The 26,334-nt window shown below is 40.9% G+C and overlaps 1 protein-coding gene and 1 long non-coding RNA gene across 3 annotated transcripts; one reads left to right on the top strand and one right to left on the bottom strand.

Moving 5' to 3' along the window:
- Positions 1-51: 51 nt before the first annotated feature.
- LOC139560514 (zinc finger protein 180-like) lies at positions 52-26,093 on the bottom strand. Of its 2 annotated transcripts, XM_071377378.1 has the most exons (3): positions 25,511-26,093; positions 662-753; positions 52-185 (listed from the first exon to the last, which is right to left on the bottom strand). In XM_071377378.1, the coding sequence occupies exons 1-3, from the start codon at positions 25,860-25,862 to the stop codon at positions 141-143; spliced, it is 489 nt and encodes a 162-aa protein (XP_071233479.1). In that variant the 5' UTR covers positions 25,863-26,093; the 3' UTR covers positions 52-140. The 2 variants fall into 2 exon arrangements, with proteins under 2 accessions (XP_071233479.1, XP_071233478.1); XM_071377377.1 differs by lacking the exons at positions 52-185; positions 662-753 and adding an exon at positions 13,215-15,854.
- LOC139560523 (uncharacterized) lies at positions 5,031-7,232 on the top strand. The gene is made up of 4 exons (XR_011671965.1): positions 5,031-5,107; positions 5,219-5,309; positions 5,449-5,528; positions 5,656-7,232. It is a non-coding gene; the product is annotated as an uncharacterized lncRNA (long non-coding RNA).
- Positions 26,094-26,334: the final 241 nt, after the last annotated feature.

Genomic DNA, 26,334 nt, shown 5'->3' with positions numbered 1-26,334 from the left:
ACCAATCAAGAGACTATTGGTCCCTTTTAGTATGAAAAACAGTTTCAATCCCACTTTTCCAGCCTGCTGAAGCCGTGGTGGAGTGGTAAACACCACCCCTGGCTCTACCGGGGGCTTGAGGTGATCTCCCACAGCTCTAATTATTTCAGGTTCTGTGGCCTTGCCGTTCCATTTCTTGACTGCCCCTGCAACACATTTAGTCATATTATATAAAACACTCAAAGTAATGGATATGGAGCATCTACGGCCTCAGTTACACCTGGCACCTAAATGTGACTTCTGTCATCTGATCACTCCAAGCTGCATTAGGTCTGGATGCACAAAAGTCACAATGTGTTCGCATTAGGTTTAGATCTGCCAGGATGGGCATTGTGTTCGGAATTTGAGTCAGGCCACCGAATATGCATAAGCAATGTAAAGAGATGGGGTGAATGAGTGGGGAAAAATACATTTGACACAATTTACCTTCATAACAAAGAACAAATGTGTGTGCCTGAGTGGAAATGTACTTTCATATAGCCAAAAGGGGTAAGAAATTACACCAATATCAGTGGACAATTTGCACTAATGTAAATAAACATAGATGATGGAACATATTCCCTTTTGCTGACGTGATGAACCACTAAGGGGACATAAATATTTACCATGTGTGACCTCTCACCTCTCTGGCTGTAGAAGTGTTCTTCCTAACCAGTCCTTCAACAGCTCTCTGACTGAGCTCCACCCTCACTGGGTCTTCAGAGGAGAGGAAGGCTGAGGAGGGATGGAAGGATGAATGGATCAGTCAGTCAATAAAGTGTAGAGCTGCTGTCTAACAAAATCACTATTTTAGTAGTTCATTAAAGGCTTTATGACTGCTGAATACCAACTATCAATCACTTAGATCATGTATGTTCAGGTAGAGATACATCCTCGGGACGTCCCTAGCCCATTGAAGTTGACATTTAAAATAGTTAAGGTAAGGGTTAAGGTTGGGGTTTAGGGTAGTGATGTCCCAAGGATCCCAGATAGCATTGACCATCATGCATTATTCTGTCTCTTTTACATAGCAGGTGTAAAAGAAACACAGACAAGACAAGTAGGCACGCAATGGATTATGGTAATTGTAGTTAATTACATTTCATGCGCTAAACTATGTTGAATATTGGCCTGTTGGAAACTACAACTCTCTACTACATCACACAGTTCAGTCTGGATCTGATTTATCTCTAGAGAAACTACAACTCCCTACTACATCACACAGTTCAGTCTGGATCTGATTTATCTCTAGAGGAACTACAACTCTCTACTACATCACACAGTTCAGGCTGGGTCTGATTTAGCTCTAGACACTCGCTTGCTTGCCCCAATTCAGGGAACCGTTGATCTACTTCAGAGGAACTGTGTGGAAAGTGATTTCCTGTTGTTTTGACACCTCATTAGAAGACTAGAATAACTAGCTGTTGCTACAGAACGAGACGACCAATTCACAGTTAGTCTGTGTCTCGTTCTCCACACACGTACACATACCAAGATCAGGTGTTTTCTATATGCACAAGACAGTTTGACTATATAAGGCTTCTGAACTCCTTGTGTCATTGAGCTTTCGGCCTTCCACCTCAGAGTGTAGGGCTGACCAGCTACATTATTGCAATTCTTATCAAATAAAGGTTGATTGTTTGAAGAAATGACAAAGTCTCTCCAGATTGGTTAGAATTTCCACCACAATGTGCAGTAGGCTTTTTCAATACCAACAATGATAGACCAGACTCATAGTGCAGAATGAATGACTGACTGCCCAGTTCAACGTCAGTTCACCGTCTCACCTCATACTGTATTGGAGCAGCAGCAGCTGACTGCCCAGTTCAACGTCAGTTCACCGTCTCACCTCACACTTTATTGGAGAGGCAGCAGCTGACTGCCCGGTTCAACGTCAGTTCACCGTCTCACCTCACACTTTATTGGAGCAGCAGCAGCTGACTGCCCGGTTCAACGTCAGTTCACCGTCTCACCTCACACTTTATTGGAGCAGCAGCAGCTGACTGCCCGGTTCAACGTCAGTTCACCGTCTCACCTCATACTGTATTGGAGAGGCAGCAGCTGACTGCCCGGTTCAACGTCAGTTCACCGTCTCACCTCACACTTTATTGGAGCAGCAGCAGCTGACTGCCCAGTTCAACGTCAGTTCACCGTCTCACCTCATACTGTATTGGAGAGGCAGCAGCTGACTGCCCAGTTCAACGTCAGTTCACCGTCTCACCTCACACTTTATTGGAGCAGCAGCAGCTGACTGCCCGGTTCAACGTCAGTTCACCGTCTCACCTCACACTTTATTGGAGAGGCAGCAGCTGACTGCCCGGTTCAACGTCAGTTCACCGTCTCACCTCACACTTTATTGGAGAGGCAGCAGCTGACTGCCCAGTTCAACGTCAGTTCACCGTCTCACCTCACACTTTATTGGAGAGGCAGCAGCTGACTGCCCGGTTCAACGTCAGTTCACCGTCTCACCTCATACTGTATTGGAGCAGCAGCAGCTGACTGCCCGGTTCAACGTCAGTTCACCGTCTCACCTCACACTTTATTGGAGCAGCAGCAGCTGACTGCCCGGTTCAACGTCAGTTCACCGTCTCACCTCATACTGTATTGGAGAGGCAGCAGCTGACTGCCCGGTTCAACGTCAGTTCACCGTCTCACCTCATACTGTATTGGAGAGGCAGCAGCTGACTGCCCGGTTCAACGTCAGTTCACCGTCTCACCTCACACTTTATTGGAGAGGCAGCAGCTGACTGCCCAGTTCAACGTCAGTTCACCGTCTCACCTCATACTGTATTGGAGCAGCAGCAGCTGACTGCCCAGTTCAACGTCAGTTCACCGTCTCACCTCATACTGTATTGGAGCAGCAGCAGCTGACTGCCCGGTTCAACGTCAGTTCACCGTCTCACCTCATACTGTATTGGAGAGGCAGCAGCTGACTGCCCGGTTCAACGTCAGTTCACCGTCTCACCTCACACTTTATTGGAGCAGCAGCAGCTGACTGCCCAGTTCAACGTCAGTTCACCGTCTCACCTCATACTGTATTGGAGCAGCAGCAGCTGACTGCCCGGTTCAACGTCAGTTCACCGTCTCACCTCACACTTTATTGGAGCAGCAGCAGCTGACTGCCCGGTTCAACGTCAGTTCACCGTCTCACCTCATACTGTATTGGAGCAGCAGCAGCTGACTGCCCGGTTCAACGTCAGTTCACCGTCTCACCTCACACTTTATTGGAGCAGCAGCAGCTGACTGCCCGGTTCAACGTCAGTTCACCGTCTCACCTCATACTGTATTGGAGCAGCAGCAGCTGACTGCCCGGTTCAACGTCAGTTCACCGTCTCACCTCATACTGTATTGGAGCAGCAGCAGCTGACTGCCCGGTTCAACGTCAGTTCACCGTCTCACCTCATACTGTATTGGAGCAGCAGCAGCTGACTGCCCAGTTCAACGTTAGTTCACCGTCTCACCTCATACTGTATTGGAGCAGCAGCAGCTGACTGCCCAGTTCAATGTTAGTTCACCGTCTCACCTCATAATGTATTGGAGCAGCAGCAGCTGACTTGATCTTTGATGCTAATCAGCATGTTTGAATCTGAGAGTAAATAGAGCCGACTACACTCTAAAAATGAAGGGTTCAACTGGAGTTGTTCTCAGATCCCCTAAGAACCGTAGGGTTCTTGGTCAATGAAAAACAGCCCCAAAAGGTTCTTCAAAGAACTTGTTAGAAGGTGGGTTCATCGAGGAAACCTCCGTTGTTGCTGGACTTCTTCCGGGATCTTCGCAATTACAACTGAAAACGATGGTGACAAGTTTGGATGCGACAAAATTTAAAAAGGCTAAGTTGGGTTGATATTTGGCTCTGAATATGTATCGAAATAATATAACATACTAATAATGAATAACGAAGACAATTCTGTTTTTCTGTGAATAGCTTCCATAACGTTACTATAGCTAATTAACGTAAATATTAGAAAGCCGGGTTTGACCGTCGGCGTTGTATGAGCTACAGTACAGTACCGTTAGCTAGCTAGCTAACGTTATGTCCTAACTAGGCAGAACTAGGTTTGGATTATTTCCCTGAACTATATTCTTTCCCATATATTGTATATCGTTTCCATAAAGCCAACATGGCTTTACACTCATTAACGTACGTTTCCAATCTAGAGCAGTTCTCACTTTTGTGTTAAGGAACTTGCTAACGTTAACTAACTAACTAACTAACTAAGGACGGTGACCTGTCCAAACGAGATGTTACTACGAACTGAATCGTCAATGGAGGGCTTCCTCTTTATATAGCCTGCTACAGCATGCAATACTATTAACGCACAATGGTGCATAACATTACATGGACAACACTATCCCATTTTGGAAACGTTACATGTACAATACTGTAACGACCCTGGGTTTATAAGCGCGGAAATCGACTCTGCCGCACGAGCATGCTTTTGCGGCACAGTTGACAGCGCGCCGGACTTCGGGCTAGAAGGTCGAGGACTCGAGACCTGCTCCCTGCTGTTTCATTACAATACTATCCCATTTTGGAAACGTTACATGGACAATACTATCCCATTTTGGAAACGTTACATGTACAATACTATCCCATTTTGGAAACGTTACATGGACAATACTATTCCATTTTGGAAACGTTACTTGTACGCCCCCTTGTGGAGGGAAATTAATATCTTAGATGGTAGCTGTAGATGGGATTCAAATCATAATGGTATTAATACAGTGTCTAGACCACCTCTTTTGTATAAATGCCCTTCAGAATACAAACACAGTATTGCCACGCAGCAAAATGTTGCGTATAATCTTAAAAGTCAGTCTGATAAAATATTGAACAATTTGTGTACAAATATATTGTTACTGTATGGCAGTACTGTATTGGCTAGTGCTTTCTCCAATATGTTCTTCTATTTTACATTCATTGTATGTCGATGCCATTTATCTTCCAATATTTATTTAATATATATATATATATATATATATATATTTGTTTTAATGCTTGTAAGACTATTCTTTGACACATTTTCTCTTCCTTTGAAATTCTTATAGGACAGAACATGGACACAATGCAATTGGGATCAAGAAGAAGGTACAGATAGGTTGTAGGACAGCTGCATTTGATGTGTACATTTAACCTACATAGCAGTCAATACAAACTGACATCTATTAGCATACAAATGTGTGCAAATTATCTTTTCAGATCTTCTCAGAAATGAATCCATGAGTCCATGGAATGGATATAGACAAAAAGATAATTCAAGGACTATCAGAGGTCGAGAGGCGAGGCAGGGGTGAGGACATCATCCTGCTATTTTGACAGTCCCTGAAGGACAATACAGAACAGGGATTTGCTCTGATTCCTTCCCTTTCTCTAATGTATTTTGTAATAAAATTAGCAAGTGTAGTAAGATCATTGCTTTACTTTACTAGGACTGGAGACCACAGCAGCGATCCTGCTCTTGCCCTACCTCCTCAATGAGGACACGAGTGGCCTTTATGTCCGTGACAAGGTATGCCTATGCACCAATCATCTGTTTCTTCATAAACATAGGTGTGCATGCTTATATAAAACTACAGCTGAACATTTGTTCTGTTCTTTGTATGTGTGTTCATCTTTTCTTACTTTTGTTGACACAGATTTCACCGCTCTTCACTCCTTTACTGCACATCGGCAGAAATCCATTTCACCATTAGAGTGAAGTCCTGCTGGCCTTTGATGGGGAGAACATCCACGCCCTCGAGGACATCCCCATGGGACTTGGGGCTCTGCTAGGGTTGTATTTTTTATTTTCCCTTAAATTTCACAAAAATGTCAGAAAAACACTTATGTTGTTAAGTTACTGTGTTCTGAGCGGGCTGAGTGGGTATGACCAAAGTTATTCTAGTTAGCTACACTTTATATAAAATTTTTACACTATAATAAATGTTTCTGATGCCACATCACCCGTTTTCAAAGGGATAGAGTTGTGCCCATCGAATTGTGTTTTTATTCTTATGGATTGACTGATGTAGGTTATACATTTTGGCGATTTACATATTACTTTTAAGGCTGGAACAATTCATAATGGTGAAGCCGAAAGAAGGGACAGTTGTAAAGTTTGGTTTTATTCTTGTCCACTGGTAAGAAGAGGACAGTTAGTCGCGCTCACTGGGATATATTTGGCTGTAAGAGATTCAGGTCTGAATAGTTGAATCGTAAAAGTTTCGTGATAGTTTCTGGTGATTGATTCTTGGTTTGATTGTTTAGGTAACACCAGTGAATTGGAACAGAAAGTTAATGTATTCAAACATAATCTGTTTCCATTATGTGGAACCTTGTCAGGTCAGTAACGTGAATTGCAGGTTGAGTTAATTTTATTTTAAAGGGGTACACATACATATGGAATATTAGAAGTTTTAATTTCTGAGTTTTAATTAAAAACATGGGAATCCTTTAGAAAAAGGGAATGTTCTGAAAACCTGGGATACAACATGTAGAAAATGTTTGATGGTTTTTCTTTAATTTGTCTAATAGAGTAAGAAACACTTCTTTGAAGGGGTAGAATGACTTATGACCTCTATAATAGCTTTCATTTGTGGTCTGATCAGCCTCAATGGAAAGCTATTTGGATGGAGAATTTAAGGTAATTTGCAATACTGATTTCAAGGTAACTCGTGAAATTGATAAGGAGAGTTATGTGTTAAAAATGGGGGAGGATATGGTCCTTTGAGGTTTGGACAGGACATATTTTAAGCCAATAGGGCAGGAAAATAGATTGAGATGGAAAAATAGTGATTTTATAAGCAAAAAAATGTATTATGAAAATAAATATGTTGCCGTTCTTAGGGATGGTAAATTACTGTAGATAATGGATCCCACACTATGCAACATATATGAAATTATTGATGAGACTGATTCAAGATTATTGTTAGATAAAATACAGTGGGCTCCCGAAGGAGAGATTTCATTAGTACAGAAAACATATGCTATGTTTAGCATTCGTTTTGGCTTTATTTAATCATTAGAAGATTTTTATTTAAATAGTAAAAAGTTGACAGGGATATATGGCATCTGTGGTGATCCAGGATCATTGAGATTTCTTGGAATGATTAACTATTGTCGAGCATGGGTACCATACTTTTCCTTGCATACAGAACAACTTAGTGAGTTGATTTATGGTAAAGCTATGGCAGCAAAAGATAAGATCGAGTGGACAGATGAGGCTGAGAACTAGTTTGTAAACATAAAGAAGTTATTGAAATCTAGCTCTGTTCTAGCGTTTCCCAGATATGATCGTCCTTTTACACAGACAGTAGACTGTAGGGAGGGGTTCATGACGTCAGTACTAACTCAGGAACACGGGGGAAAAAGCAAGCCTATTGCTTACTACTCCTCCCGTTAGATGAAGTAGCCCAAGCCATGCCACTATGTTTGCAGACTGTGGTGGCTGCCGCACGGGCTGTGGAGGATTCAGCCTCTGTAGTACTGTAACATGATTCGACTTTGAGGGTACCGCATGCCGTATCGATTTTATTATTGGAACATAAGATGGCTTACATGTCACCAGCAAGACATTTGTCTTGCATGATAATTCTGTTGAGCATGCCGAATCTAACAATTGAACGGTGTACTACCTTAAACCCCTCCACTTTGATCCCCATAGCCACTGATGGGTGCCCCCATGACTGTGTAGCGGAGACGGAGAAAGTTGTTCTCCCTAGACCAGATCTAACTGATTTGCCTTTGCCTGAGGCGGAAATAACTATGTTTGTGGATGAGTCCTCAAGAAAAAACCCAGATGGCTCGAATGCCACTGGATATGCAGTAGTGACTCTTACTGGGGTGTTGGAAGCTGAAGCATTACCAAAAAATTACTCTGCTCAGCAAGCTGAAATTGTCTCCCTCACCAGGGCTTGTGAATTGGGAAAGGGTAAACGCATTAACATACATGCGGATAGTGCTTATGCTTTTAACACCATCCATGTATTTGCAGCTCAGTGGAGAAACAGGGGTATGATCACTACGGCAGGAAAACTATTACACATGCGCAGCTAATTTTAAAATTGCTAGAAGCAGTCTTATTACCAGAGAAGATAACGATTTGTAAATGCGAAGCACATACAAAAGGCACTGACTACGTCTGTATTGGCAACCGAAAGGCAGATCCTGAAGCTAAGAGAGCTGGCGAAAAGCCAAACTCTCCCACAGATTCTCACTTGAAGGAAGAAGTTAGTATTGACACAAAATTAGTGAAGGAAAGTCAGCTTCGTGCCCCAGTTAAGGAAGTTACTAGATGGGTTAAGATGGGGGCCGTTGACAAAAGAGGAATTTGGCACAAAGGGAACCTCCCTATTTTACCTAAGTCATTGTTTAGATAGGTAGCAATATGAATACATGGGCGGAGCCATGTATCAACCGGAGGGATGGTAGGGATAATTAGACAACACTTTGTAGCATACGGAATAACTAACTATTAAAAATATATATATAATAATTTTAAAAAATTGTTCACGTTGTGGTATATGTGCACAGAATAAGCACCAGGGTAGACAGAAAGCAGGTTAGGAAAGACGTTGAGGCCTAGGTGATAACAAACAACTTAAAGTTTTATTATAATAGATAAATATAGCAAATGGGTAGAAGCGTTCCCAACTTAGTTGGCGGACACGATTTGGGCAGTTAAAATATTAGGTTGAGGTATTATCCCTAGAGTTGGTTTACTAGGATCTCTGTCTTTAAATAATGGAATAATGGACTGATTCAATGGAATAATGGAAGTATGTGCTTCGCATATAGTGGGTTCTGTTAAACCACCGCCTTTGCCATTAGAATAGCTGAGAGAGTCACTTGGGTCCACGTTACCCACTGCAAGAAGGTCTGTACCCATATAAGCACTGCTGATCACACACAGAGTTAGGATAAGAACCGAGTACCAACAGGATCCGGGGGTTACCTCCTTAACGAAGATTTCCTATCCCCGACCGTTCATCACTGTGGGTGATCCTAGAAGTGTGAGTATGGGGTGGTACCTAGCAGACCGACTAAGGGCAGGCGAGGGTTGGCGGTTTTTGGGAAGAGTAGGGGCTCTGATCTGCATCCTAGTCTTTGAAACCTTTCTGATACATCCAAATCCACCACCTGCCGGTACTAATTATATGACACCATTGTCATTGATAAGAAGTAATAGATACACTATATAATACACTGATGAGTGGCTTACAGAATAAGTAGTCAAAGAAGATCAAGATGTAGGATTTAAGGTTAACATTCAAAAATTCCCTAGGAAAGCAAATAAATGTACAGGGATTGGGATGGCCAGATTGAAGTACTAGGCCAACCCACCTTGGTTCACTTTAACTTCTGATGAGTACCAGTGTTATAGATACAAGAATGGCACCGAGAACTTAGATGATTTGAATGGCTGAAAGGTAATCGTTAATGTGACTGACTTAGGTTTGGAAGTACAGGAGACAATTCTTAACCTCACAGCACCTATAACTGATGTAGGGTGGGCTCGTACCAGCAAAGGACGCATACGACAGAAACTACCAAAAAGGGTGTTCAGGAAATTGCTCCCCGGGGTTATTGGTCCAACCAGTTCGAGTTAGTCATCAGAGGCCAGTTATAGGAGGCTAAAGTAGGCACAGGAGGAGTTTTGACCAGGATGGGAGTTTAGATGGATGCTATTGGCATCCTCAGTGAAGTTACAGATTAATACAAAGCTAGGAATCAAATAGGTGAAGACTTAACCACTACATTATTTTGGTGGTTGACAATAAATAAAAATGTGGATTGGATTAATGACATCTATTATAAGCAACAGAGATTCGTGAATGAGAATGGGGATGCAGGAAAGGGGTTCTCTGACCAATTATCCGCCACCTCCCTCATGGCCAGGTAAAATAGACTGACTCTCGATATGTAAATTGGCAGAAAAGGGCGGGGTATGTAGAATGATTGGGGTTCATTGCTGTACGTTTATTTTTGAAATAACACAGCTCCAGGCAGATCAGTGACCAAGACTCTGGCAGAGAACTCTGGGGTGGATAATTCTCTTACAAATTGGTTTGACAGTATGTTTGGGAAATGGAAAATTGTCATAATCACTGTGTTGTGGGACACTTTCACCTGTATGAGTGTTTGATTCCGTGTATGTGAGGTCTCATTTCCAGGACTCTGGAGAGGTTGATGACGCAACAGATGGTGAGATACGGAACTATTCCAAGCTCCGACCAGTGGGATGAAGAATACAGACTTCCAGGCCTAGGAAAAGGCTCCGTGTCTTTTAATTACGAAGAGCCAGTGTTAGATGAGACTGTTTTCAATGTTTAGTTAAAGGCTGTTCCTTTCATGAAGATTATGATGAAAATCCTGAAAATGGAAGATTTATAATTGGATATAGGCGCAGAACAGTAATTGATGAGGAATCGAATGTAAATACATGTATTGGTTTGGTTTATTCTTGTATAACATTACTGTTTTCATATAGTGGGTGATATGTCAGTATGAATTATTTAGTCATTAAGGGTGGATTGTTAAAATATTTGATCAAGGTTTAAGATAAATGATTAAATAATTCTACCCGGAAACTTAACCATTAGTATTAGAGGTTATGTAGCATGGACAAGGAGTAATTACAAATGATAACCATTGGGGAAGAGAGGAATGTATGTGTGTGCCGAAAGAAAGCAAAGAGACTCCTTAACCTATGTTTGAACCGACCCGGCTATAACTCTGGGGAGATAAGATAGGACAGGGAGAGCCCCTCCAGGTTTCCCGTATCTGGGGGGGACTGGAACCTTCAGCTGAGTGGTAATAAACTGTGGTGAGAATGGTAGAAAAGTAGATAGGATAGCTCTCCTCCTGTTAGTGTGTATGTATGTGCGTAGGTTAAGAGAATGTTATAAGAGGAACATCTTTGGATATGCATGGGAGAATTCTCGCAAATAAACTTGGATTTGATCAATTGTGAGCTGGGAATTCTGTCTGTTTAATTTAAAACCAGAACTTTACAACCTCTGGGTTACAGAACGATTAAGATAATTTACATTTATGAACATTGATTACTAAATTACATAACACTCATACATTTACAGTGGGGAGAACAAGTATTTGATACACTGCCGATTTTTCAGGTTTTCCTGCTTACAAAGCATGTAGAGGTCTGTAATTTTGATCATAGGTACACTTCAACTGTGAGAGACGGAATCTAAAACAAAAATCCAGAAAATCACATTGTATGATTTTTAAGTAATTAATTTGCATTTTATTGCATGACATAAGTATTTGATACATCAGAAAAGCAGAACTTAATATTTGGTACAGAAACCTTTGTTTGCAATTACAGAGATCATACGTTTCCTGTAGTTCTTGACCAGGTTTGCACACACTGCAGCAGGGATTTTGGCCTACTCCTCCATACAGACCTTCTCCAGATCCTTCAGGTTTCGGGGCTGTCGCTGGGCAATACGGACTTTCAGCTCCCTCCAAAGATTTTCTATTGGGTTCAGGTCTGGAGACTGGCTAAGCCACTCCAGGACCTTGAGATGCTTCTTACGGAGCTACTCCTTAGTTGCCCTGGCTGTGTGTTTCGGGTCGTTGTCATGCTGGAAGACCCAGCCACGACCCATCTTCAATGCTCTTACTGAGGGAAGGAGGTTGTTGGCCAAGATCTCGCGATACATGGCCCCATCCATCCTCCCCTCAATACGGTGCAGTCGTCCTGTCCCCTTTGCAGAAAAGCATCTCCAAAGAATGATGTTTCCACCTCCATGCTTCACAGTTGGGATGGTGTTCTTGGGGTTGTACTCATCCTTCTTCTTCCTCCAAACACGGCGAGTCGAGTTTAGACCAAAAAGCTCTATTTTTGTCTCATCAGACCACATGACCTTCTCCCATTCCTCCTCTGGATCATCCAGATGGTCATTGGCAAACTTCAGACGGGCCTGGACATGCGCTGGCTTGAGCAGGGGGACCTTGCGTGCGCTGCAGGATTTTAATCCATGACGGCGTAGTGTGTTACTAATGGTTTTCTTTGAGACTGTGGTCCCAGCTCTCTTCAGGTCATTGACCAGGTCCTGCCGTGTAGTTCTGGGCTGATCCCTCACCTTCCTCATGATCATTGATGCCCCACGAGGTGAGATCTTGCGTGGAGCCCCAGACCGAGGGTGATTGACTGTCATCTTTAACTTCTTCCATTTTCTAATAATTGCGCCAACAGTTGTTGCCTTCTCACCAAGCTGCTTGCCTATTGTTCTGTAGCCCATCCTAGCCTTGTGCAGGTCTACAATTTTATCCCTGATGTCCTTACACAGCTCTCTGGTCTTGGCCATTGTGGAGAGGTTGAAGTCTATTTGATTGAGTGTGTGGACAGGTGTCTTTTATACAGGTAATGAGTTCAAACAGGTGCAGTTAATACAGGTAATGAGTGGAGAACAGGAGGGCTTCTTAAAGAAAAACTAACAGGTCTGTGTGAGCCGGAATTCTTACTGGTTGGTAGGTGATCAAATACTTATGTCATGCAATAAAATGCAAATTAATTACTTAAAAATCATACAATGTGATTTTCTGGATTTTTGTTTTAGATTCCGTCTCTCACAGTTGAAGTGTACCTATGATAAACATTACAGACCTCTACATGCTTTGTAAGTAGGAAAACCTGCAAAATCGGCAGTGTATCAAATACTTGTTCTCCCCACTGTACATCTTTCAATACTTCTAAAATTGGGTTCAGGTATAAAATAATTACAGGTTTAAAACAATTACAGGTGCACCTTACTATCTTATACTACAGTATATCATAAATGGTCTTAACTAGTAACACAGATTCTAGTTTTCATCCAGTTCACAGATAGCTGACTCAGCTTCAGAGCCTCCTGGCTGGGCCCCTTTTACACCTCCACACAGGAATACACACTCACAGCCTACGGATTTTCTAAAAACTACACTTTGCATGTTTTGCTCACATTCTTTTTTTTAAACTAGGTTTGAGTTGTGGTATCCACTCAGATCAAAGGTGGGTTCATCTGCTCCGTTCCCGAAGTGTGGTCTCCCTGAGATCCCAAGTTAGAGGGATCCCTCGTGCACCATTTACCCAGGTCGTCAGGAGCCAGGTCATTGACCCAGGTCGTCAGTCACCAAGTCAAGATTCACGTCCCCATCGCCAAATGTGGTTGTTAATTTCTTTAATAACAAATAAACAAACGTATCACACAAGTCAGAGTTATACTTAAACTAAATCTTTATTCACTTAATAATAAGGGAGCAGGTCAATACAACGTACACATATAAAGTGAATCAATTGAGTGCTCTACGATAATGATGGCTGGTCGATGAATCACCCCCAGATGATTCATTGAGAGCCCTGAGACAAAAGTACCAAGGTCTTTTACAGCCAAGATACACCCCTTTCAATCTAAATGACGAACAACAGATGTATAGAATGGGTCACAAGGTTAAGATTTGTATAAAAGATAGTTATAATTCTCAGCAGACAGTATCTGCTGTAAAAACAGTACTCTTTGTGTAGAGACCAGGGTCTGGCCCTGGGGTCATCTCTCCCTGATACCATATAGAACAGAAACATTAACTCATGCTCTGGAATGCGGTCTCTTTAGGTTTTATCACTCAAAAGACATTGTAAATCTCCTGTCAGTGTTATCTCCCAGAGGCCCATCGTCAGTAGAAAAGACACAATAGTTATAAGAACCCTCTATTCTGTTGCATAAAACAACCATTTGATGCAATAAAAGTATTATAACATAATCTTGCACTTTTGCTCTCAGTGTTCACTGAAAGTTGACTAGTAACAACAACTGGGACATAAAAGTCCCCCATCATGAGACCCACTAAATTTGCACAAGAAGCGGCAAACAAAAGAAAAACCCACAACAAACTTAAAAACAAGAAACAAACCAAAACGGTAGCGCATCTAAAGTTGCTGACTCGCCACATCTATCAAGACAACTGGAGCACTGGGCCAGACACTCTTAAATAGCACCTGGACCAGCTCAGGTGAAACACCTTCCCACTAACGAGATGGACAAGCCAGCACAGGTGTAATACATACTGACTAACGAGGTGACTCCAATCCGTGCGCTGACATGCTAACGAGCTGACATGCTAACGAGCTATACGTGCTAAAATCCAAACCTCAAAACATAAATGGGAAAAACCAAAGACTGTAACACCTTAAGAGAATGCTTACCACCAACAGAAAACAACTTCCATTTCACATTATAATCAACTACAATGCTTCACCTTCACCAATATAAACATGGCGTCTACTGGCTGTCAAAAATTAAAAACAAGAAAAAAAGTATTTTTCCCCTACTCGTTTCTAGAACTCTCGTCTTCCTAAAACTCACTAGCTTCTAGAACTCTCGTCCCCTTGGAACGAGTCCAAACTAAACTAATCTCCAATACAGGAAAAACGTGCAGTCAAAATAAATTGTGATCCATGGCAACTCACTGCCTAAACGCAAAACAAGAAACTTTTTGACTTCCCACCCTTGAGACAATCAGCAACCAAGTTGCCCTTACCACGGACATATCTGATTTCAAAAGGAAACTCCTGCAATATCCGTAGTAACTTTTCACCTCACTTCGGAGCTTCTCTCTCTTTTCAGGGTTCACTAGATAGGCATGTTGTTGGTTCGGGGCCCAGTCCCCAATGTCATGCTCTAGTACATTTGGGTTGGCACATCTGAAAATGAACCCTGATATTCTAAAAGCAGGGCAACAATGTCAATAAAATTGTCAGTTGGCTGCATAAATCACAATAAATCACTGATATCAATTAGTGGGGAAATCAGGTTGTATGTGCTGTTGAAAATAACACAACTTTTTTTTTTAAACACATGGAAATGGGAGATATATTTTACCTCACTGATTAGAGGATAACCTGCAGAAGACAGTCAGCTACATTTTAGAGTGATGCATTTACATTTACATTCTACATTGTGACATTAATTCATTGATATCATGAAACAACTCCTTCATGTATGTATTTTCCAATGTTTGATCAGAGATCTTTTATCAGAGTATCTCTTGTCACATTGATCACAGCTATGCGGTTTCTCTCCTGTGTGTACTCGCTGGTGAACTATCAGGCCGTTTGGCTGAGAAAAACTCTTCCCACATTGATTACAGCTATAAGGTTTCTCTCCCGTGTGTGTTCTCTGGTGTGTAGTCAGAGTGCTAGATGAAACAAAACGCTTCGCACATTGATCACAGCTATGAGGTTTCTCTCCTGTGTGTGTTCTCTGGTGTACTATCAAGCTGCTTGACTGAGTAAAACTCCTCCCACATTGAGCACATCTATAAGGATTCTCTCCTGTGTGTGTTCTCTGATGTAATCTTAACTGTCCTGAAAAAACAAAACTCTGTCCACAGTCAGAGCAGCTGTAAGGTTTCTCTCCTGTATGTATTCTATCATGTTTTTTAAGGTCTGTTGACTGAGTGAATCTTTTCCCACATTGAGCACAGCTATAAGGTTTCTCTCCAGTGTGTGTTCTCTGGTGCGATTTTAACTGTCCTGAAAAAACAAAACTCTTTCCACAGTCAGAGCAGCTATAAGGTTTATCTCCTGTATGTATTCTCTCATGTTTTTTAAGGTCTGTTGACTGAGTGCATCTCTTCCCACATTGAGCACAACTATAAGGTTTCTCTCCCGTGTGTGTTCTCTGGTGTGATTTTAAATGTCCTGAAGAAACAAAACTCTTCCCACAGTCAGAGCAGCGGTGAGTTTTCTTCCTTGTGGGTCTCCGCGGGTGTTTCTTGAGACTTTTCTTTGCCTCGTCAGCATCTTGAGGTTGTTGAGGCTCCCCAGAGGATCCTCGATAGTCACTTCTCTCTCCTGTGTGAACAACAAAGTCAGACAGATGGTTAAAGGCCTACAACAGCAGAAATCCACTATAAAAGGTGATGCCAACAGCGTAGCCATGATGTTGTACAACAATTGACGTCTGTAATGAATGTTACAATTGTCTTACGACAGTCAAGTGAGCAACAATATTTTGTATTTTCTTTTCACATTAGTAGTAACATCGATGATTGTAGACTAGAAATAAGTTATTATAGTTGCTGAACCCCTAAGCAGTGTGCCAGGCAACTTTTGGTCACCAATATAGGCCCCTTTCTGTGTTTGCTAAAATTGCCGCACAAGCGCGATGCACACACAATTTAGTTGCAGAAACTCCTCCATGCTAATGAGGAAACCACTAGTTATGGATGTAGTATATCTGCTAATGAGGAAACCACTAGTTATGAATGTAGTACAGTGGGGCAAAAAAGTATTTAGTCAGCCACCAATTGTGCAAGTTCTCCCACTTAAAAAGATGAGAGAGGCCTGTAATTTTCATCATAGGTACACTTCAACTATGACAGACAAAATGAGGGAAAAAAATCCAGAAAATCACATTGTAGGATATTTTATGAATTTATTTGCAAATTATGGTGGAAAATAAGTATTTGGTCACCTACAAACAAGCAAGATTTCTGGCTCTCACAGACCTGTAACTTCTTCTTTAAGAGGCTCCTCTGTCCTCCACTCGTTACCTATATTAATGGCACCTGTTTGAACTTGTTATCAGTATAAAAGACACCTGTCCACAACCTCAAACAGTCACACTCCAAACTCCACTATGGCCAAGACCAAAGAGCTGTCAAAGGACACCAGAAACAAAATTGTAGACCTGCACCAGGCTGGGAAGACTGAATCTGCAATAGGTAAGCAGCTTGGTTTGAAGAAATCAACTGTGGGAGCAATTATTAGGAAATGGAAGACATACAAGACCACTGATAATCTCCCTCGATCTGGGGCTCCACGCAAGATTTCACCCCGTGGGGAAAAAATGATCACAAGAACGGTGAGCAAAAATCCCAGAACCACACGGGGGGACCTAGTGAATGACCTGCAGAGAGCTGGGACCAAAGTAACAAAGCCTACCATCAGTAACACACTACGCCGCCAGGGACTCAAATCCTGCAGTGCCAGACGTGTCCCCCTGCTTAAGCCAGTACATGTCCAGGCCCGTCTGAAGTTTGCTAGAGAGCATTTGGATGATCCAGAAGAAGATTGAGAGAATGTCATATGGTCAGATGAAACCAAAATAGAACTTTTTGGTAAACTCAACTCGTCGTGTTTGGAGGACAAAGAATGCTGAGTTGAATCCAAAGAACACCATACCTACTGTGAAGCATGGGAGTGGAAACATCATGCTTTGGGGCTGTTTTTCTGCAAAGGGACCAGGACGACTGATCCGTGTAAAGGAAAGAATGAATGGGGCCATGTATCGTGAGATTTTGAGTGAAAACCTCCTTCCATCAGCAAGGGCATTGAAGATGAAACGTGGCTGGGTCTTTCAGCATGACAATGATCCCAAACACACCGCCCGGGCAACGAAGGAGTGGCTTCGTAAGAAGCATTTCAAGGTCCTGGAGTGGCCTAGCCAGTCTCCAGATCTCAACCCCATAGAAAATCTTTGGAGGGAGTTGAAAGTCCGTGTTGCCCAGCAACAGCCCCAAAACATCACTGCTCTAGAGGAGATCTGCATGGAGGAATGGGCCAAAATACCAGCAACAGTGTGTGAAAACCTTGTGAAGACTTACAGAAAACGTTCGACCTCTGTCATTGCCAACAAAGGGTATTGAGATAAACTTTTGTTATTGACCAAATACTTATTTTCCACCATAATTTGCAAATAAATTCATAAAAAATCCTACAATGTGATTTTCTGGAGAGAGAAAAATTCTCGTTTTGTCTGTCATAGTTTAAGTGTACTTATGATGAAAATTACAGGCCTCTCTCATCTTTTTAAGTGGGAGAACTTGCACAATTGGTGGCTGACTAAATACTTTTTTGCCCCACTGTATATAGTGGCTTGCAAAAGTATTCACCCCCCTTGGCATTTTTCCAATTTTGTTGCCTTACAACCTGGAATTAAAATTGATTTTGGGGGGGGGGGGGTTGTATCATTTGATTTACACAACATGCCTACCACTTTGAAGATGCAAAATATTTTTTCTTGTGAAACAAACAATAAGACAAAAAAACAGAAAACTTGAGCGTGCATAACTATTCACCCCCCCAAAGTCAATACTTTGTAAAGCCACCTTTTGTAGCAATTACATCAGAAAGTCTCTTGGGGTATGACTCTATAAGCTTGGCACATCTAGCCACTGGGATTTTTGCCCATTCTTCAAAGCAAAACTGCTCCAGCTTCTTCAAGTTGGATGGGTTCAGCTGGTGTACAGCAATATTTAAGTCATACCACAGATTCTCAATTAGATTGAGGTCTGGGCTTTGACTAGGCCATTCCAAGACATTTAAATGTTTCCCCTTAAACAACACGAGTGTTGCTTTAGCAGTATGCTTAAGGTCATTGTCCTGCTGGAAGGTGAACCTTCGTCCCAGTCTCAATCCTCTGGAAGACTGAAACAGGTTTCCCTTAAAATGGCTGCGGGGTAGTATTGAGTAGCTTGGATGAAAAGGTGCCCAGAGGTGCCCAGTGTAAACTGCCTGCTCCTCAGTCCCAGTTGCTAATGTATGCATATTATTAGAATATTTGGATAGAAAACTCTGAAGTTTCTAAAACTGTTTGAATGATGTCTGTGAGTATAACAGAACTCATATGGCAGGCAAAAACCTGAGAAAAAATCCAACCAGGAAGTGGGAAATCTGAGGTATGTAGTTTTTCAACTCATCGCCTATCGAATACATAGTGGGATATGGGTCATTTTGCACTTCCTAAGGCTTCCACTAGATGTCAACAGTCTTTAGAACCTTGTCTGATGCTTCTACAGTGAAGCGGAGCCGAAAGAGAGGGGATTGAGTAAGGTCTACCATGACCTGAACATGCGCTGACCATGCGCGTTCATGTGAGAGCCAGCTCTGTTCTATCGCATTTCTGAAGAAAAAGGAATTCTCCGGTTGGAACATTATTGAAGATTTATGTTAACTTCTCTGCCCTACGGATCCCTTTAGCGGGATCATTTTCCTAAACAACCGCTGAATTGCAGGGCGCAAAATATTACTAAAAATATTTATAATCATGCAATCACAAGTGAAATATACCAAAACACAGCTTAGCTTGTTGTTAATCCACCTATCGTGTCAGATTTTGAAAATATGCTTTGCAGCAAAAGCAATCCAAGCTTTTGTGAGTGTATCAATCAATGCTAGAACAGCTAGCCCCAAATTAGCATGGTCACGAAAGTCAGAAAAGCAATAAAATTAATCGCTTACCTTTGATAATCTTCGGATGTTTGCATTCACGAGACTCCCAGTTACACAATAAATGCCATTTGGGTTGCGCGTTATGTTCAGAAAACCAAAGCCTCGTTCCGTTCGACGAAAATTCCAAAAAGTATCCGTAATGTTCGTAGAAACATGTCAAATGTTTTTTATAATCAATCCTCAGGTTGTTTTTAACAAACATAATCGATAACATTTCAACCGGACCGTAACCTATTCAATAAAAGAGAGAAAGAAAATGGAGAGCTACCCCTCTCGCGCGCAGGAACTAATCAAAGGACACCTGACTAGTTTTTTTAAATCTCGCTCATTTTTCAAAATAAAAGCCTGAAACTATGTCTAAAGCCTGGTCACAGCCTGAGGAAGCCATTGGAAAAGGAATCTGGTTGATACCCCTTTAAATGGAAGAAAGACGGGCAAGGAAACACAGATAAAATAAAATAAACACTTCCGGGTTAGATTTCCTCAGGTTTTCGCCTGCAGAATCAGTTTTTTTATACTCACAGACAATATTTTGACAGTTTTGGAAACTTTGGAGTGTTTTCTATCCTAATCTGTAAATTATATGCATATTCTACGATCTGGACCTGAGAAATAGTCCGTTTACCTTGGGAACGTTATTTAAAAAAAGATATAAAAAATATGACCCCTAGCGTCAAGAGGTTAACTTCTTATGGCTGCAATCCCGTTAACGGGATCGATATGACAACAGCCAGTGAAAGTGCAGGGCGCCAAATTCAAACAACAGAAACCTCATAATTAAAATTCCTCAAACATACAAGTATCTTATACCATTTTAAAGGTAATCTTGTTAATCCACAGTGTCCGATTTCAAAAAGGCTTTACAGCGAAAGTTAGGTCACCGCCAAATCACAGAAAAACACAGCCATTTTTCCAGCCAAAGACACGAGTCACAAAAAGCAGAAATAGAGATAAAATGTATCATTAACCTTTGATGATCTTAATCAGATGACACTCATAGGACTTCATGTTACACAATACATGTATGTTTTGTTCGGTAAAGTTCATATTTATATAAAAAAATCTCAGTATACATTGGCGCGTTATGTTCAGTAGTTCCAAATACATCCGGTGATTTTGCAGATAATATTACGTTGATCAAAGATCAAGTGTTATACATGGAATTTTAGATCCACTTCTCCTTAACTTCTTTATGATAGGGGGCAGCATTTTCATTTTTGGATGAATTGCGTGCCCATAGTGAACTGCTTCCTACTCTGTCCCAGATGCTAATATATGCATATTATTATTACTATTGGATATAAAACATTCTGAAGTTTCTAAAACTGTTTGAATGATGTCTGTGAGTATAACAGAACTCATATGGCAGGCAAAAACCTGAGAAAAAATCCAAATAGGAAGTGAGAATTCTGAGACTGGTCAATGTTCAACTCATCGCCGATTCAATTCCGTGTAAGATTCAATTCCGTGTAAGATGCACTTCCTACGCCTTCCACTAGATGTCAACAGTCTGTAGAACGTGGAATGAAGCCTCTAGTGTGATGTGGGGCCGGATGGGAGGTGTTTCAGTCATTGGTCTGGCAGAATGCCAGTTCCTGGTCACGCGCTTTCCTCACGATATCGCCTTGCGTTCCATAACTTCTACAGACATGAAGGAATGCTCCGGTTGGAACGTTATTGGATATATATGATAACAACATCCTGAAGATTGATTCTCTACTTAGTTTGACCAGTTTATTCGACCTGTTATATAACTTTTTGACGTTTTCGTCCGAGTTTGCCTGCATCTGCGCGAGCGTTTGGACATGTGCACTAAACATGCTAGCAAAAGTAGCTACTTAGACATAAGTAATGGACATTATCGAACAAAACAACGATTTATTGTGGAACTAGGATTCCTGGGAGTGCATTCTGATAAAGATGATCAAAGGTAAGGGAATATTTATGATGTCATTTCGTATTTCTGTTGACTCCAACATGGCGGAGAAATTTTGTTTTTATCTGAGCGCCGTCTCAGATTATTGCATGGTGTGCTTTTTACGTAAAGATTTTTTGAAATCTGACACAGCGGTTGCATTAAGAACAAGTGTATCTTTAATTATATGTAAAACATGTATCTTTCATCAAAGTTTATGATGAGTATTTCTGTTATTTGACGTGGCTCTCTGCAATTTCTCCAGATATTTTGGAGGCATTTCTGAACATGGCACCAATGTAAACCGAGATTTGTGGATATAAATATGCACATTATCGAACAAAACATACATGTATTGTGTAACATGATGTCCTATGAGTGTCATCTGATGAAGATCATCAAAGGTTAGTGATTAATTTTATCTCTATTTCTGCTTTTTGTGACTACTATCTTTTGCTGGGAAAATGGCTGTGTTTTTCTGTGGCTATGTACTGAGCTAACATAATTGTTTGGTGTGCTTTCCCCGTAAATCCTTTTTGAAAGCAGACATGTTGGCTGGATTCACAACATGTGTAGCTTTAATTTGGTGTCTTTCATGTGTGATTTCATGAAAGATTGATTTTTATAGTAATATATTTGAATTTGGTGCGCTACATTTTTTCTGGCTTTTGGCCAAGTGGGACGCTACCGTCCCACATATCCCAGAGAAGTTAATGCAACCGCTGTGTCAGATTTCAAAAAAGCTTTACGGAAAAAGCAAACCATGCAATAATCTGAGGTCGGCACTCAGAGCCCAATCAAGACAAAAATATATCAGCCATATTGTGCAGTCAACAGAAGTCAGAAATAACATTATAAATATTCACTTACCATTCACTTACCTTTGATGCACTCCCAGGAATCCCAGTTCCACAATAAATGTTTGATTTGTTCGGTAATGTCCATCATTTATGTCCAAATAGCTACTTTTGTTAGCGCGTTTGGTAAACAAATCCAAAGTCACGAAGCGCGTTCACTAAAAGCAGACGAAATGTCAAAAAGTTCCGTAACAGTCAGTAGAAACATGTCAAACGATGTATTGAATCAATCTTTAGGATGTTTTTAAGAATTTCCCTGTATTTAGCACCACCCATCATTCCTTCAATTCTGACCAGTTTCCCAGTACCTGCAGATGAAAAACATCCCCACAGCATGATGCTGCCAACACCATGCTTCACTGTGGGGATGGTGTTCTCTGGGTGATGAGAGGTGTTGGGTTTGTGCCAGACATAGCGTTTTCTTGATGGCCAAAAAGCTCAATTTTAGTCTCATCTGACCAGAGTACCTTCTTCCATATGTTTGGGTAGTCTCCCACACGCCTTTTGGCGAACACCAAACGTGTTTGCTTATTTAAAGCCCAGCTCTGTGGAGTGTACGGCTTAAAGTGGTCCTATGGACAGATACTCCAATCTCCGCTGTGGAGCTTTGCAGCTCCTTTAGGGTTATCTTTGGTCTCTTTGTTGCCTCTCTGATCAATGCCCTCCTTGCCTGGTCCGTAAGTTTTGGTGGGCGGCCCTTTCTTGGCAAGTTTGTTGTGGTGCTATATTCTTTCCATTTTTAATAATGAATTAAATGGTGCTCCGTGGGAAGTTCCTGACATTTTTTTATAACCCAACCCTGATCTGTACTTCTCTACAACTTTGTCCCTGACCTGTTTGGAGAGCTCCTTGGTCTTCATAGTGCCGCTTGCTTGGTGGTGCCCCTTGCTTAGTGGTGTTGCAGAATCTGGGCACTTTCAGAACAGGTGTATATATACCGAGATTATGTGACATTTAAATAAAGTTAACCTGTGTGCAATCTAACTAATTATGTGACTTCTAAAGATAATTGGTTTCACCAGATCATATTTAGGGGCTTCATAGCAAAGGGGTGAATACATACGCACGCACCACTTTTATTGTTTAGACTTTTTTTAAACAAGTTATTTTTTTCATTTCACTTCACCAATTTGGACTATTTTATGTATGTCCATTTCATGAAATCCAAATAAAAATCAATTTAAATTACAGGTTGTAATGCAACAAAATAGGAAAAATGCCAAGGGGGATGAACAATTTCACAAGGCACTGTATCTGGTTGTAGAAACTCCTCCATGCTAATGAGGTAACCACTAGTTATGGATGTAGTATATCTGGTAATGAGGAAACCGCTAGTTATGGATGTAGTATACCTGCTAATGAGGAAACCACTAGTTATGGATGTAGTATATCTGGTCATGAGGAAACCGCTAGTTAAGGATGTAGTATATCTGGTAATGAGGAAACCACTAGTTATGGATGTAGTATATCTGCTAATGAGGAAACCACTAGTTATGGATGAAGTATATCTGCCTGGAGCAAAAATGGAGTGCAAAGATTTTGGTTTTTCACAATGTATTCTGAAAATTACAGAGAAAGACAGGGGTGCTAGTGAAGGAAACATTAAGCTCTGTGTCTATTCACTAATTCCCCACAGTGGGGGAATTTAGGGGAGTTCTCATAGGCTGACAGCAAAAACAGCATTCATTTCCAGGTTGCTTATGAGTACATTTCACACTATATTGGATTATAAATGTTAGGCTCGTTTGAATGTCCTGCTTTATACTTAAACAAACACTTCCAACAGTAAAACGCTCTTCGGCTAGCTTTGCTACTAGCCTGTCAATGAGCGTTTGTAAACTAAGTGTACGCAAATTGGCCCATAACTTCAACTAACAACAACATAGACCTACTGTAGGACCCATAACTTGCCTAACAATAACAGACCTACTGTAGGACCGATAACTTCACCTAACAATAACATAGACCTACTGTAGGACCCATAACTTCACCTAACAATAACATAGACCTACTGTAGCACCCATAACTTCAACTAACAATAACATAGACCTACTGTAGGACACATAACTTCAACTAACAACAACATAGACCTACTGTAGGATCCATAACTTCAACTAACAACAACATAGACCTACTGTAGGACCCATAACTTCACCGAACAATAACATAGACCTACTGTAGGACACATAACTTCAACTAACAACAACATAGACCTACTGTAGGATCCATAACTTCACCTAACAATAACATAGACCTACTGTAGGACACATAACTTCACCTAACAACAAAATAGACCGAGGACTATATATCATTTAATATTTCAGGTGAAACATGGAAACTAAAATGTCTTTGTCATGATATTTCATAACCTGATCACCAGATAATTTTGTGAATAATCCCACTAGGCTACTCTGTAATGTGTTGTCATTCTAAATGTCCTGAATAAAGGAAAATAGCTCTGTGTGTTGTACAATAGCCAATCCATCAAGGAACAGTTCTCTACACATTATGAGCTAAGTATCTCTGTGTCCAAACAGACAAACGAGACCCTACTGTAAATCAAGCAGACAATAACACATTATAAACACCAATTTGTTAGGGATGTTGGATCCAACATGGAGCACGGCATAACTGTCTTTACATGAGTAATGAATGAAGAAGCACTTTGGTTGTTGTTGCATGTCGTGATGTTTGTCATTTGACTGGCATTCAGAAAATGATTTCCTGGATCAGCTGATGATAGTTGAACATGTGACTAACTAAATAGCTACAGTATTAAGAATTATGTGTAATTATTGAAGAACCACATTAATGACAGTATCCATTTGGATGTTGTCAATAAATGTGACTCTAGGTTTGAACCATTTAATTTTGTGAACTCTGAAATTATTTAGGATCTGTGCCAATGAAAACAGTTTTCCCAGCGTAATATAAGGAGCCACTAAATGTTACATAGGTAGAGTACATTTCAGAGATTTGAAAACAAGAAACTGTACGAACAGGAAAATAACCTAAACCACAAGGCCAAATCTACACTGGAGGAGCTTACCAAGATGACATTGAATGTTCCTGAGTGGCCTAGTTACAGTTTGGACTTAAATCGTCTTGAAAGTCTATGGCAAGACTTGAAAATGGATTTCTAGATCAACAACCAACTTGACAGAACATGAAACATTTTAAAAAGAATAATGAAAATTCACATGAAGATCAGTCGCCTATTGGATGACATCAAGACTTCCCATCAAGCCAACTCCTTGAATACCTTACTATGACATCACTCACTCCTTCTAGTTTGCAGTTGTTAAAAAAACAAACATTTTGTGTGTTTATACTTTACTGTATTTATATATCACTTTTCAACAAGAAAAGTTTAAAAATCACTGGAGGAAGTCATGAACAATTCCTACAGTGCAAAAACATATTAAAGTGTAGAATGCCGTTTTAAAAATCAAACATGTGTTAAACAACTGCAGAGTTTGTGTCCCTGTTAAGAGAGTACTCACTGTATTTACTGGTGTTAATCAGATCTCCAGTCTTCTCTTCTTCGTCCTCCTCTAATGTGACAGTAATCTCCCCCTCTTCATCCTTCATTCCAAAAACGTCTTCATCTTCTTTCACTTCATCCTCCACTCCAAAAACTGCATCTTCTTCCTCTTCTTTCACTGTAACATCCTCCTCCTCCTCTTTCACTCTGAAGGCGTCTTTCTCTTCTTCTTTCACTGTAACAGCCTCACCCTCTACTTGTTTTTGTATTGTAATAGCCACCTCTTCCTCCTCCTCTTTCACGAGAGCTTCTTTCTCCGTCCAGCAGACCGCCTCGTCTTTAGCAGGAGGAGAGTAGCTTAGTGAACTCATGGTCGGAGATAATAGTTAGTTAGCATTAGCGACTAGACGAGTGCTAACTTAACCAGCCAGCTAGTTGACTTACAACGTAAATATTAAATTAAATGGGGTAGCTAGTTGTTCCCACATAAGTATGTTTAAATCATAGTGGCAAATAAACCACGAAATTGTCTAAAGAACTTGAATGTTCCGACTTTGTTGGCTAGCGAGCTACGGAGGTGGCTGCAGTTGTTGAAGAAGCGTTCCGTCCACTAGATTATACGTCACACTAGAAACATCGCCTGAAAGACACAAACGCAGTTGAGGAGGGAAAACATTTTTTCTCTTCATTGTATTATAATATTATAAAGCAGTTTAGGGAAACGTTTTTTTCTCTCCATTAAATATGAATAGTATATCAACACGTACAAAGACCAACAAGTGTTGTTTGATTTGTTCAGATTTTTTATGAGAATTTAAAACAAACTACATCTACTCCACATCT

The sequence above is a fragment of the Salvelinus alpinus genome, chromosome 30, assembly GCF_045679555.1.
Source record: "Salvelinus alpinus chromosome 30, SLU_Salpinus.1, whole genome shotgun sequence".
Taxonomy (NCBI): domain Eukaryota; kingdom Metazoa; phylum Chordata; class Actinopteri; order Salmoniformes; family Salmonidae; genus Salvelinus; species Salvelinus alpinus.
This window is presented reverse-complemented; position numbering and strand designations above follow the sequence as displayed.